This window comes from Vigna umbellata, chromosome 8 (genome assembly GCF_029865625.1).
Source record: "Vigna umbellata cultivar VRB3 chromosome 8, Vumbellata_1.0, whole genome shotgun sequence".
NCBI classification, from domain to species: domain Eukaryota; kingdom Viridiplantae; phylum Streptophyta; class Magnoliopsida; order Fabales; family Fabaceae; genus Vigna; species Vigna umbellata.
In genome coordinates, this window is record NC_142172.1 from 13,214,302 (window position 1) to 13,229,920 (window position 15,619).

Sequence of the window (15,619 nt, forward strand, 5' to 3'; positions counted from 1 at the left end):
TAACAATTAAGTTTTTACTATACAACGATGTGTGAAGCATCTACTCCAAATATTTTCCTTTAGGGAAAATTGAAATTCTCCTCTCTTTCTATAAATACCCTTTTATTAAAATTCTATAACACAAAAATTCTTACAAAATATAAATCTTCTATGAAAGGTTCTTCTTGTACAACAATGTCAAATGAACTTTTTTTTAGTGGTGTTGAGAGTAGAAGTTAAAGCCTAAGAATGGAGAGTTATCGTGGCTTGAAGTGTTTGATATCCTTCTAAAGTGCTCGTACAAGAGCCTCTAATCACCCTTTTATAGAAAAACCAAGTTATAGTCATTATAGAAAAAATTTCTCACTTACAATGTTCGAAAATAACTAGATATTTTCAAATTAAAAGTGAAATGATCAATTGTAACTTTATTCAATCGATTGAACAATCAATTGTATCATTTAGTTCTTCAAAAACATTGAAATATTAATGCTTTCTAGTTTTGAAATCAATTTTATTCTTTTGTAGAGGTCCAAAAAATATGTTCTAGTATTCAAATTAAATATATTTGATTCTAGTTTCAAAGAAAAAAAAGAATTAACTCATTTAGAGTTTTGTGGAAAACGTTATGGCCAAAATACTAAGCAAAATTCAAAGATGTTAACTTAAAACAATCAATTGTGCAATTGATTATAGTTGCTCAAAAAGGCATTGCAATCAATTATTTTTCCTAGAATCGGTTGTAGTGCCAAATTTTTGAAAGACAACTACAAATTACATGAAGCACATGAAAACACTAGAAAAGTGGGAGGGGGGAGGGGGTTGGTTTAAATAGTATTTTAAATTTTTTTTCTAGAATAGTGTTTATATTACTTTGCAGGGGTTAGACAATTTGCAAGAGTAGTTAATCTTTAAAGAAAGCGTTGAATGAAAAACTTATTCAAACATAAAGACGAAAACACACACTTTGATTTTATATTGGTTTGCTCCAAACTGAGTTATGTTCAGTTCTTCCTTAAAATCCTTTAAGGGGTTCCACTAAAAACGAGTTTAACCACTCCTAATTTACAAACTAACCAAATTGGTTAGTCGAGTTCCACCACTCCTAATATTAACATTAGACCAACTGTTTATAATGTTTAACTCTATTGAGTTAAATTTTACAAGTGTTTGATTTTACTTATGAATCTAAGACAATAAAATGTTTTTAAAATCTCACAAGACAGAAGATTACTCTAGTAGAGAGGATATGAAATCAATACAATGAATTTTTGAAAACTTGTAAAAAGATCTTTTCAAAGATAAATCTTAAGATCTTAAAGAAAGAGAATAGAGGGTGTATAACAATAAATTTGATAGCAAAAGTTTTTCTCCTCTCTTTATGCAAACTTCTTTACATAGACTTCTTAAAAAACATATGTTATTCAGAACTTTTGAATTTTTTCTAAAGATGTAGCATTTAAGGTAAAATTAGACGCTATTTTGTGTCTTGGTAGAACAATTGTGCTAAGCGTACAAAAAGAGCATAGCTTGCAAAAAGCATGTGAGACATTTGTTGAATATGCTCCTATCCCTTAGTAATTTTTTTGATAAAATTGATAATTTACACACAAAGAGAGAGCATAGCACAACATGCAAAATAGTACTTATACATACATGCATTTAAATGTTAAACAACCTAAACGTTTAAACGTTTTTGTATCATCTAAGAGCCTAAAGAGTATAGTATAACACTTATAACATATTATCTTAAACGATTACACATTATTTCATTTCATTTTAGACGTTATGTTAAACTAATAAAATATTGCTTTCTCAATCTTTATTGGAGATCTTATATTTTGTAAGAAATAAAGAACTAACTAATCTAGACGATCAAAAATGCTTTCTCAATCTTTACAAAATATACATTTTTTTTCATATTGGCACCCTGAACACATTCATATTTGTTTGAGCTTATTTTTAAACTTTTAATATAGGATTATCTTATATTGGAAGATTTTTATTTTAGTTCCTATCACATAGATAACACATGGTGTGTTTTTCTACATTTGTTGGCCATATCACCATTTAGGTAGCCCTTAGGGATAAAATAAATAAATGAAATTAATAAAGATACAACTAGTCAACAGAAATTTATTCGACCAAATTAGAAAATGAAATTTTACGATGACAAAAAGATATAAAAATATTATGTATAGCATGCTACAAGAATTTTAAATCATTCATCCTAAAGCATGACTCAAAGAGATCTAATCATTATCCAATCAGAGTTCTAAACATAACCATACTCAAAAGCAAGATAGTTCTAAATCATCATCCAAAATGATGGAGGTGAAGGAAGAACATATACACGTATTTATTAGTTCAATAAACGAATACACAAGCACGTACCATTTGTGACAAGTTTTAAAAGAGCATTCAAAATGAAGGTATGCTAGTAAATTCTCTCTGCAGTGGACACAGGACGTAAGAAAACAACTATAACTGTTATGTTATCTTTGCTGCCACGTTCTACTGCTTCAGTAGCCAACCTCTTAGAACACATTCCAGGCTCTTTAACAGTATCTTTTATGATATTTATGACCTCTGTACTGCTTATCACATCCCACAGGCCATCACTAGCCATGACCTGAATCAAAAATTATTACTAGTTGAATCGTGAATGCAGAAATTGTTTCAATTCAAAAGAGTATCATAAACGCCAGGGTAATATGAGAGTGATGCATGCAACAAGTGTATAGAAAGCTTTCAAGCCTTGCCCTTAAGTTAGATTTAACAAAAAGAATCGTCACTTAACAATGCCCTTAAACCTTTGGCCGTAAGTGCAACTTCTTTTTCAAGATACTTCAAATCCTTTTGATAAATATAACCGATAAGATTACCAATGCAATTATCATTTGTTAATTATCTACCAACTTGTTTTTTGACATACTTCAAGCTCAACATATTTAAGGATTCCATCCACATCATCGACTTCATGCAAATAACATATGTAGCGTACAGATCTTTACCAGAAACTCGTCATCTGGGCACAAGGTATTTTCAGTTATCTCAGGTTCTGCAGTGACAGCAGGCTTCAGATCATCATCACCAATAGAACGTGTAACCTGTGTGAAAAACAAGTCGATTTTACTTGTAACAACATATAGTAAAACCTCAAGTTGGCATCAATATCCTTGTTAGTTATTTTGTTAACACGATCAATTATGTGGCAGAAGTTAAAGCAGGGAAAAAAGATAGCAAAAAGGACAGGCATCATTGAACTAATTAGTGTCATTATGCACCAACCAGACCAGCAACGACAAATATAAATGATATGCACCATAGCAGTCAATTCAAACAAACCTGAAGTGCAGGAAGACCAACCCTCCAAGTGTCAACTTGCCAATGTACATGGCCACCTTGACGAATAACACGTTCTCTCTCTTGAGGACAGCTTGCGACGTGATCCTATTAAATGTTAAGTTCTGATCAATCTAAACGGAAATATATGAAGGAATAGGTTCAAGAAACTTTTATAGAAAGAAGGGTGGGTCTATTCATTAAGCTTTTATCCAACATGAGTGCTTAAGATAAAAATTTCATGACACTTACTGGAATAAGCACAAAAGATACGCTTTACCAAGAAACTTAATGAATTGTATTAAAAAGAGATTATAGGAGCATAAGCCAGATTCTATATACTCATCAAACACCCTCTATGCACTAGCTATAACAACAGTAATTTTCCGCTCACCTTACTTAAGGAAATTGGATTACCAGTACGACATATGATTGCCCTGCAATCACCAACGTTAGCAACAAATAACTTGTTTCTGACTATAAGAGCAGTAATGGCTGTACACCCAGGATGCCAATCCTTCTGGATACATCTGTTAGATTTGCGATAAGAATCAAGCTCTTTTCTGAAGGCAGCATCTGTCCTAATGAATGCTTCCATTAGTGCATTAGCAGGACTGTGTTGACATATTAAAAAATTAAAGTGTCAAAACAATAAGACAAAGGGGAATGGGAAACGGGTCATCTAGAATGAAACATACCAGCCCATAAAACCTGAAGTCTGCAAAACAGCTGGTACAGCTCTAGAAGAAAACTCAGCAGCAGCTGCACCTGCATAAGTAACAATCTTCTTAAGCAATAATATTACCATGAATGGTCATTAATGTCATCTTTGAGTTCAACATGTGTATCAAAGTACGTGATAAAAAATTAGCATAGCACAAGTATAGCATAAAGAATGTCTCATCATAAATGGGATAAATAATAAGTTATTTTCAAGCTCTAGTAGTAATTATAATTTACTTTCTCTTAAATTAGCATCAAACAAAATGAAGATATTTGATAAATCACTAATACAATATACATACCCCTATGGCCATCAAAGATGCCAAAAGCATAGACATCCTTCTCATCACAAATACGGGGCAGAATGAAATGTGTATCCTCCATAGTTTCCCTTCTTCCACAGGTAGCATAAGATCCCCAAGACAGTATTGGGTGGTATACAAAAGGCTTGTCATAAAACTCACACCCAGTTATCAAACCAGAATTATTTGCACTAGTGGCAGTCAAAAGTTCACCGCGTGTGGACCAACTAAAACTCTCTTGATAAGCCTGAAGGTGTTCAGTGTTGTCCACAGGTTGATCAACATGCAAGTTAACAGGCCTGACATAAATATCTTCTTCCTTTTTTAATTTGCAGTGCTCCAAAATCAAATCAAGTTCCTTGACTATTTCATCAAAAGTGGGTCTGTTATTAGGATTTCCATCCCAGCATTTGTTTATCATTGATAATAATCTGGATGGTATACCCAAGTCCTCAGTAGCAAGTGCGGGTCGTAATCCATGAGAAACAACAGCTGCTGTTAGTTGCTGTTCGGTATAGTTCATCTCAAGCACTGTGTGAGCCTGTCATCATTAAACATTAATGTATATTATTATAATGCATTTGAAGAAGAAAAGTTAATATTAGCTAAGTAATTTTTCCCAAAGGTTAAAATATCAAAACCTGCAAAGCTTCAACAAAATAATTACTAAGACTAGAAGTCCATTTTAACAGTTTCCATGTTGCAAAGAAAACTTTCTTAACGACTATATGATATTGATTATCTTATGTGACATAATTGTCAATTATTTTAGAAATTAGATTTTGTGCCTAACTCAATATCATAAAACTAGCTTGGTACGATGAGATTAACACTAACTTATATATTATAATTTGACCTTATCTCTAGTCAACATAGGATTTCTAACATAGACCCTCCAAGGACATTGAACATGGGACTAGAAGGAGGCATGATAGACCCAACAAACCCGGTTAGGGTAAACTCTTATATCATCTTATAAAGTAAATTTTAGGCTTAATCACTCACTTGGTCCCACTTTGGTTGGAAAGTTTCGAGTTGGTCCCACATAGCTTTTTGTTTCAATTGCATCCCAAAATTCATTAAAACACTTCACTCAAGTCCTTTTTTATTGATGCCATTAAAATCATTAATGATTGCGTGATTTTGTATGTTTTTTTGGCAAGTGATGCAGACGTGGCACAATATTTTTTTCTGGCATGGAATTTTGTTTGATAAAAATATTTAAAAAATGTAGGTGAAAGACCCAAAAGACCCACACACACAACAGAAATCCCCTTTCTTCTTCCACCCACCATCACCATCATAACACCTTCCCTCTCCAAAATATTTCCAGAACCTCAAGCCCCCTCACCTTCCATTTCTTCCTATCCCCCAAATCACTATTCCTTTCACCAATACCTTTTTTGATGCAAAATAGAACACAACATAAAATTTAATCCACAAAAATAGCACAGAGATAAAGAAAACAGAGAAAGAGGAACAACAATACAATTTCTACAATAACTTAATCTCCATTAATTTCCTCCAACACATCATAGATTCATCTTCCGAGCCATCAACGTTTCACATCTTTCAGTCACCTCCTATCATAGCCCGTCACATTCCTTCTTCTCAACCTCACCACTAACTTTTCCCCTTCAATCACCAACCTTCACGGTACCTAGATTCTAAAAATAGAAAAAAAAATGGAAAGAGTGGCAATGTCGTAGTGGTGCTTCTGCAGGGTTCGTTGGATCCAAAACGTTGGTGAGCCACGCGATTTGGAGAGTGGGAGGAAGTGAGGTCCACGCATTTCGTTGGTGGTATCGGTGGTGCTCTGAGCTGCGAGTGGCGGTGATGAAGATGTCCTTGGTCGCACCATTAGCGGTGTCTCCAAGTGCGGTAGCTATCTCCATCAAGGGCCACGGATTGGACTCATTCATTAAGGCAAACAAACCCTGTTAGATGTTAAGTTGTGTGTTTCTGTTAATTGGGCTTAGCCCATTCTGTATTTAGGGTTTAACCCTTATCTTACATTATAAATAAACTACCCTATGCGTATGCTAAACACATAAGGGAGATTTCTCCTAATCTTCTTCACTATATTTAACATGGTATCTAGAGCACAGGAATAGTTCCAGTCAACTCCACGGTCTCCGACACCCATCACTGCCGCTGTTGTCGCAATCGCCGCCGCTGCCGTCGCCACCGTCGCCGTCGTCGCCGCTGCCGCCGCCGTCGCCGTCGCCGGAGTTCCAGAATCGACCGGCGACCAGACCATCGGAAGCGTCTCGGCCGGGCGACCACTGTCGTACGAAGATCGCGGCGAACGGACCTCTCACGCGCCTCCACGCGCCGCCGCAAGAGTCGCCGCTGCCGCCGCGCGTGCCGGCGCGTCGCCGGAGCTTTCCGCCGCCAATCAGCACCGCCGTGATCGCCTCCTCGCCCTCTTTCTGGATCTGTGGTCGTTGCGTCAATCGGAGCATTTTGAATTTTTAGGGTTTCTCCCTCTCCATGGCTGCCCAACTTGATGATCGGAGTCGGTCTCGCCAACCAGGTAAAGGACGTCCACAATGTGACCACTGTGGCAAGCTAGGCCACAAAATTGATAGATGTTATGCACTTCATGGACGTCCTCTTCGACCTATAGCAATGGCTAATTCTGATCCACCTCCCCGATCACCGTCTGCAGACCATCCTACTTCATCAAATACCATGAATAACCCTTTACTCTTTCAGGAATTTCTCAGATGGTATGAGGACCGTCAGCACTCTAGTTCCACTACATCTGCTTCTGTTACACGCACAGGTACTCCTTTTGTCGGTTTGACTCACTCTCTCGGATCTTGGGTCCTTGACTCAGGTGCCACCGATCATATCACTGGTAACAAGTCCTTGTTTTCTTCCTTGTCATGTCCGGTTAATCTACCCTCGGTAACGATGGTTGATGGGTCTCGAGTCTCATCTCATGGTATTGGTACTGTTCATACTTTATGTCCCTGGGTCTCCTTTTAACTTATTGTCCGTAAGTCGTCTAACTCGTTCCCTTAATTGTGTTATTTCATTTACCAAAGATTCTGTTTGGTTGCAGGACCGGAGTTCGAAACACATGATTGGCACAAGATGTGAGTCTCATGGCCTATATCATCTCAGCCCTTCTCCACATGCTGGCGTAATCATGGAGTCACAATCCCTTCTTCATGCTCAGTTAGGTCATCCCAGTCTTGCCAAACTGCAGCAACTTGTTCCGAGTCTGTCCAAATTATCAAGTTTGTCGTGTGAGTCTTGTCAGTTAGGTAAACATACTCGTAGTTCCTTTCCTCGTAGTGTTTCACAACGAGCGTCATCCCCCTTTTCATTGGTTCATTCTGATATTTGGGGACCTAGTCGTGTTAAGTCAACTTTAGGATTTCAGTATTTTGTTACCTTCATTGATGACTATTCCAGATGTACTTGGTTGTTTCTCATGAAGAATCGTTCTGAGTTGTTTTCTATTTTTCAAACTTTTTTCAATGAAATAAAAACTCAGTTTGGGGTTTCTATTCGCACTTTACGTAGTGATAATGGCCGTGAATACCTTTCTCAACAGTTTAAACATTTTATGGCTTCTCATGGCATTCTTCACCAAACCTCATGTGCTTATACCCCTCAACAAAATGGGGTGGCTGAGCGCAAGAATAGACACCTTATTGAAACAACTCGTACCCTTCTCATTCATGGTCAAGTACCCTCACGTTTTTGGGGTGATGCTGTTCTCACGGCATGTTATCTTATCAACCGCATGCCATCTTCCGTCCTAGCAAACAAAATCCCTCATTCTATATTATTTCCTCAAGACCCTCTACATCCATTACCTCTTAGAGTTTTTGGGTCTACATGTTTTGTTCATGATTTTAGTCCTGGTCTTGATAAGTTATCTCCTAGGTCTCACAAATGTGTCTTCTTAGGATTTCCACGGTCACAAAAGGGCTATAAGTGTTTTTCCCCTTCCCTCAATCGTCATTTTATCTCTGCTGATGTCACTTTTGATGAATCTTCTTTTTACTTTACACATTTATCTTCTAGTTCTGTACCTCTCCATGTTACTGTTGATATTCCTCTTATCTGTGATCCTCCTGGTGATGCTCCACCCATTTTGTCTCCTTCTTTAGACTCTCCTTCACCACAGGATCGTCCTTCACCACCACCCCTTCAGGTTTATAGTCGCCGCAATTGTCTCCCTCATGACTCACTTCCAGTGCCGCCTCCTGTGTCTCCTCCGGCTCCAGCAAATGAGTCTGACTTGCCTATTGCCCTCCGTAAAGGTATACGCTCTACCTGTAACCCTTCCCCCCATTATACTGTTCTTAGTTACCACAGATTATCTCCATCTTTTTACACTTGTCTCTCATCCATTTCTTCTGTGTCAATTCCTAAATCTGTGGGTGATGCCTTAAGTCATCCTGGCTGGCGTCAAGCTATGCTGGATGAATTAAGTGCTTTACAGAAAAGTGGAACTTGGGAGCTTGTCCAATTACCATCTGGAAAGTCTGTTGTTGGTTGCAGGTGGGTGTATGCTATCAAGGTTGGCCCTGATGGCACAATTGATCGTCTGAAAGCTCGACTGGTTGCCAAAGGCTACACACAGATTTTTGGTTTGGATTATGGTGATACTTTTTCTCCAGTGGCAAAAATGACCTCTGTTCGCCTATTCATTGCCATGGCCGCTCTTCGACAATGACCTCTTTACCAACTTGATGTCAAAAATGCTTTCCTAAATGGTGATTTGCATGAAGAAATTTATATGGAGCAACCGCCTGGCTTTGTTGCTCAGGGGGAGTCATCTGGATTGGTATGTCGTCTTCGCAAATCCTTATATGGCCTAAAACAATCTCCTCGGGCCTGGTTTGGTAAATTCAGTTGTGTTGTTCAACAATTTGGTATGTCTCGCAGTGAAGCGGATCATTCAGTGTTCTATCGCCACTCAAGTGCTGGATGTATTTACTTAATAGTGTATGTTGATGATATTGTTCTCACAGGAAGTGACTATCTCGACATCTCTCAGATGAAACAACACCTTTGTCATCATTTTCAAACCAAAGATCTTGGCAAACTCCGGTACTTTTTGGGTATTGAAGTAGCACAATCCAATGATGGTATTGTCATATCTCAAAGGAAGTATGCGTTAGACATCTTGGAGGAAACAGGGTTAATGAACTGTAAATCTGTTGAGACACCTATGGACCCTAACATCAAACTCTTACCAAATCAGGGGGAGCCTTTCTCAAATCCTGAACGGTACAGAAGATTAGTTGGTAAATTAAACTATCTTACTGTTACGCGTCCTGACATTTCCTTCGCAGTTAGTGTGGTGAGTCAATTTCTAAACTCCCCATGTGAAGACCATTGGGATGCAGTTGTTCGCATACTGAAGTATATTAAAAGATCACCTGGAAAAGGTTTGCTATATGGCCCTAACAACGATACAAAAATCGTTTGCTATTCAGATGCTGATTGGGCTGGTTCCCCTTCTGATAGGAGGTCTACTTCTGGATATTGTGTCTCTATTGGTGGCAACCTGATATCTTGGAAAAGTAAGAAGCAAAGTGTTGTGGCAAGGTCCAGCGCAGAAGCAGAATATAGAGCTATGGCATCTGCTACTTGCGAGCTTGTGTGGCTTAAACAATTACTTAATGAATTGAAATTTGGAGATGCCACTCACATGACACTTATATGTGATAATCAAGCTGCTCTTCATATTAGCTCTAACCCTGTCTTCCATGAGAGAACCAAGCACATTGAAGTTGATTGTCATTTTATTAGAGAAAAAATCATATCCGGAGATATCAAGACTGAGTTCGTTAACTCAAGTAACCAGTTGGCAGACATATTCACCAAGTCCTTACGAGGACCTAGAATTGACTATCTTTGTAACAAGCTTGGAACATATGATTTATATGCTCCAGCTTGAGGGGGAGTGTTAGATGTTAAGTTGTGTGTTTCTATTAATTGGGCTTAGCCCATTCTGTATTTAGGGTTTAACCCTTATCTTACATTATAAATAAACTACCCTATGTATATGCTAAACACATAAGGGAGATTTCTCCTAATCTTCTTCACTATATTTAACAAACCCTAAACCCTAAAAAGGATAAAGTAGACACATCAACTATTGGAATTGCACTACCATTTTAAAACCTTTGACACTATCAGTTACACTTTGCCACATCATTACTCTCTTAATGTCGTTACTGGAAATCTAACAAAAATGACCTGATTGAAGCGTTTTAACGAATTTTGGGACGCAATTGAAACAAAAAGTTAAGCGGGGACCAACTTCAAACTTTTCATCCAAAGTGGAGACTAAACGAGTAATTAAACCTAAATCAACCTCATAAAACCGACATGGTAAAGTGAGGATTGTACCTATTTATATATTATAATTTAGACACTTCTCTAATTGATGTGGCATATCCAACATGTTACTTATCCCAAACTTGACAATTTAAAAGTTACATAATAAAAATTATAATTACATTTATATGACATGCCTTAAGTTATATATATGCTTATAAGGTTATTTTGTATTATTGGTTTGGGTCCATCTTTCTTGTACTAATCATTTACTTTTAGTACAATAGACACTGGATGATTAAAAACATTGAGATAGTCATTACTCATTCCTAGTTTACAACATTCATTTTAATCTTTCAAAGAATGATCCAGGAGATGATTCGGTATAGAGGAGGTTGCTTGGTGCATATGATCGTGCTATTTCATGATCTGAATCATAACTTTAACAAGTGTTTGGAGCAAAGAGTTGTTGATAGGACCAAGGCCAAATCAGAATATTGAGTCATGGTGTGAGCTAGATGTAAAATGGTGTGAATACATACATCTTCTAAGTGAGATTGGTTTCATAATTGTGGTGTGTCAGTCAGGCTGCCATTCAAATTGCTTATAGTCCTATGTTTTCAACATAGAACAAAGTTTATAGAGACCAATTTTCACTACATGAATTAAAAATTTGACAGTGGCTTGCTGCCATTGGTCACGTGCAGACTAGAGAATAACTAGACGTTGTCTTTACAAAAGCAAAACAACGACATAGTAGATTTTGTAACAAGTAGAGCTTTGATTAACATCTACGCTATAGCTTGATAGGAGTCTAAGGTTATTTCCTATCATTGAGCTGAGCCACTTTTTCTTGTCCTAACCTTTACTTTTCAGAATATAGAATCAAAGCGACTACAATATTATCATTGAATTTAGTCATTCCTATTTTTTTCTAAAAGTCCTATTATTCTCAGCAAAAGCCCTAAACTAATTTATTTTGGAAGTTATCCATTTTTATATACTTCTCTGAAAAGAAAAGTACCAAACCTCTCCTTGACACTTTTGCTAGGTTTGGCACTTCACACTTCTCCACACCTTAGTTTAGTGTTTTTCTGGTTTTGGGTTTGATACTTGGTTTTTTTTGCTTGTGTGACTCTTGCTTTGATTTGGTTGCTGCACTGTTTGGGACATTTGGTTCAATTTTCAAATCTGCTCATGTCTTTAAGTGGTAAAGAAGCAGCTAGGGAGGCTAATGGAGGTTCAGGTTCTACAAGTGTTGGAAGGAGCTCTAATGGTGCCTTTGGCTCAGGTTCTACATTTGCAATTGTTGACTTAGTCAGTGGCTGTTAGTAACTTCAGGTTATTTTTCCTTATTTTTCTGATTTGTGGCTATAATTTTGCCCTTAAGGTAGGATCTTCATTACGATTACAATATTTTGGTGTTGCTCTAACCCTACCAATCCTGTAGGTAAGATATCAATTTTGACTACCTTGACACAAATTATATTATATACTCCTCGTTGATGAAGAGTTCCATCGATAATGATCACTGAGATTAAACAACATTCAAAATAGTAAAGGGAATAAAAAATCATGGTTAGAAACAAATATAGCATCCACACTTCACCTCATTATAGAACTTGTAATACTCTAACGACAAGCAAAAAGTTCAAACTGCACATAAGATAGATAGACTTACTTGAGCTTCTGTACGAAGATCTGTATATGGCACAACACCAGTAAGGAGTTCACTGCAGCAAGTCCAATAAAAGTTTTAAAATCAAAAGGCAAAAATTTGATTGAAGATTTATTTATGCAAGCTTTGTTAAAACCCATGAGAACAAATCAAGTGTGAAGAAAGACAAAGAGCGGTTATGTAATGATTGATTGAATGACAGACACCAAAGGAGATAACTATGCTTCCAATGGCTTCCCCTTCAATAAACAGCCACTGCTCAGTTCTGAAATCAGGAACTTTGAATGGAAACTACTCATCTACTATTTACCTAGGTCCCTGCACCTGACAACTTGAACCAGTTAACCAACTTAAGTTGTTAACAAGCTACCTAATTCTCTAATTATTTCAATTGCTTTACCTCACTTCACACATCTTCCTCTTTCTTCCTCTAAATGAGCATGGAGTTTACTTTTCATTCTTCCTGGCCCCACCATACTCATATACTATAACAGCATTGAACCACCAGCTTATGTGATGAAAGGAATGACCAGTGTGTATGGTAAGTATTAGTTGCAAAAAAGGGTTAATATATCAAGCTGCCTAACATATCTAAGGTTGACAGGCAATCAAAATTTCCAAATGAAGATATGCCCTGTAAATGTTACTGTTTACATGAATATCTCTATTGGACAAAGTAAGAAACAAAAGAGATGGATGATAATCCATCCACAATTTCCTTGACTGTCCACTTTTTCACAACAAAAGACAGAAAAAATATGTTGGTAGATTGCAAGTGCAACTTTGCATGTTCAAAGTTCAAACTTGAAACCGATCTAACCAACAACAAAAATAGCACATTGCATCAAGAGAAAAATAGTTGCAACTGGTTATGGCATCAGATATATGATGACAATACATTCCTTACAGAACCATAACAAAAATGGAAGAAAGAGAACAAATCCCATCTTCTTACTTGATTGATATCCCAAAACTGTATACATCAGATTTTTCTGTATGTAACTCCTTTCTTAATATTTCAGGTGCCATGTAAATGACCGTTCCAACCATATTCTTTTTGTGGAAACCACCAGTAGGCTTTCCAGAAGACTTCCAATTCTGAATAGAAACTCCCTTAAGATCATTCTTGTATTCTGCCAAACCAAAATCTGTGAGGTATGGACAAAGACTTTCGTCAAGCTGCATTGCGGATTCACAAGATTAGTCTGGTGATATATATATTGAGAACAATGTATCAAATACTAAAGACAGTTTCAAACAATCAAAAGACCAAAAGATTTGGGAGACAATTACAAGAATATTTGCCGGTTTCACATCTCTATGCACAATCCCGAGGTTATGCAGATATTGCAAAGCCTTTGCTGGAGAAAGGAAGTTGAAGAAATTAAAGGGGGGAAATTTGTCAAACACTCTTATTTTTTTTTTCTTTTGGACAAAACTGTCAATCACTTTATATACTTAATTTCCAAAATTTACCTATATAATTGAAGTGGAGTAAAATGAATGGTTACAGAATTGAAGGAAAAGAATCCATAGTTGATTTTTGGAATACTTGATAATTTCAACATGAAATAGTCCTTAATACCTAGAAAAGCAAACAAAATTGCTGAAATAACATTGAAAATTATTTTACAAATGTAATAATAATCTTACTCTGCATGTCTCATAGCCAGTCCCAACCCCGGGAGATAAAGGACAAATTTGTGTTAAGCCCTCAATTACTAAAGTAAAACTTGTTGAAACCCCACACGACACAATCAACTATTATATCCGAGTATAACATTATGTACAGTAGTTTAGGATGGTTGAAACACCAAGAGGTACACAAATGAATAGGATAGTTTGTGAAAATGTATACGTGCTTTGGTTTATAGTCCAAGAAAGCCAATTTCTTGTTTTATGATACAACACATATCCATTTAAGCAGATCACAATGTTAATACTCTGCAATTCTATCTTACGTCCCAAATTATACACACCTCAGTTTGACTAAACAAGTGAAACAACTGCTACAGTTTCTTTCGCAATATGATAGGAAAAGCCTACCCTGGCCAAGTAGTTATCAAACAATATAGACAAAATCACAACTATACCTAATTGCATTGCCATCATTACTGCATCATTAAGAGTTGGTATCCACTCTTCTACATGCAACTTCTGTGCAAGATTCCGAGATTCATATAACTTGAAGAAAAACATGTAATTGGGTGGTTTTGCATGGGCCGCAATCAATGTCGCAATTCCCGGGTGATCTAACTTGCTACATAATTTAAAAAAGAAAACACTGAACCATAAACTCACAAGACTTACATAAATTACCCTTCAGCGTATCAAAACGTTAAAGAAAACAGGAAATCTCAATAGAAAATGTGAAAATAAAGATTTATACAACATTAAAGGAGAGAAAATTGAGGTGATATAGAGATAGATACCACAGCAATTGCAATTCTTTGTGAAACTTATTAATGTCTTCTGAAGTTGACAAGATGGGTTTCTTCACAGCAACCCTAATGCCATCCAAAGTCCCTTCATAAACAACACTCTCAGCCCCTACAGTTACCATCACCAACCAAAGATAGAATATGAATATTAAAACTACCAAGAAGGATACTTGAATGAATATTAAAAATTGGGAAGCCAAAAACAAATGAAAAGGTTGAAAATTGGAGAAGGGTTTAGGTCGGTTTACCTCGAGCAATAGGAGAGAGGACAGTATAAGAAGCTGGAGGAAGATGAAGGGGAATAGAGGGGCTGGTGCAGCAACCCCTGATGCATGTGTTAGGCTCCAGAATCTCTATTCCCATTGCTCTTGATTGGAAGAAGAAGAAGATGAAGATGAAGATGAAAATGAAGATACACGCAACAAGCGAATTTGAATCCACAAGGGCATGGTACGGTGTATCATGTGTTCATGTTTCAGCGATGGAAACTTCGTGGTATTGGATGCTGTGTCACTCCAGTTTTGGCAGTTCATGAAAACGTTTCTGGCAGCTGCGTTGCACAAAAATGGACCCGCGACTCAGTTGGTCCCATCCCGCAAAACATAGGTTGAGTCTTTTTTATTTTTACTTTTTTCTTTTTTCATTTTCTTTAATATGGATGAATAAAAAGGAGGTAAAAAAATAAAAATAAATATTTAGTTGACTTTAGAGTTCAGATATGGCAGAAGGTTTGCTAACGCGCATATTTCAGTTGGTATATTTTATTAATGTGTACCGGGTTTTAGTAGACAAAAATATTCTTATATATAATGGATTCTAACTTTTAAAGTTAAGGATAT

General features: G+C 36.7%; 1 protein-coding gene across 1 annotated transcript; it reads right to left on the minus strand.

The window, feature by feature from the left end:
- Positions 1 to 2,149: 2,149 nt before the first annotated feature.
- Positions 2,150 to 15,379, minus strand: LOC124848565 (protein kinase family protein / protein phosphatase 2C (PP2C) family protein). The gene is made up of 12 exons (XM_088097546.1): positions 15,029 to 15,379; positions 14,772 to 14,889; positions 14,433 to 14,599; positions 13,633 to 13,700; positions 13,295 to 13,518; positions 12,343 to 12,394; positions 4,350 to 4,890; positions 4,023 to 4,092; positions 3,719 to 3,938; positions 3,328 to 3,432; positions 2,994 to 3,089; positions 2,150 to 2,611 (listed from the first exon to the last, which is right to left on the minus strand). The coding sequence occupies exons 1-12, from the start codon at positions 15,141 to 15,143 to the stop codon at positions 2,417 to 2,419; spliced, it is 1,971 nt and encodes a 656-aa protein (XP_087953672.1). The 5' UTR covers positions 15,144 to 15,379; the 3' UTR covers positions 2,150 to 2,416.
- Between the last annotated feature and the right edge of the window lie 240 nt (positions 15,380 to 15,619).

Bases quoted from the DNA above. Each gene is read 5' to 3' on its own strand.
- LOC124848565 (XM_088097546.1), bottom strand. From the start codon at position 15,143: ATGGGAATAGAGATTCTGGAGCCTAACACATGCATCAGGGGTTGCTGC. The intron at 13,701-14,432 runs GTATAGTTGTGA...TCCTTTCTCCAG, and splicing joins AATGATGGCAATGCAATTAG to CAAAGGCTTTGCAATATCTG. The intron at 12,395-13,294 runs GTAAGAAGATGG...GACTTGCTGCAG, and splicing joins AGTTTTGGGATATCAATCAA to TGAACTCCTTACTGGTGTTG.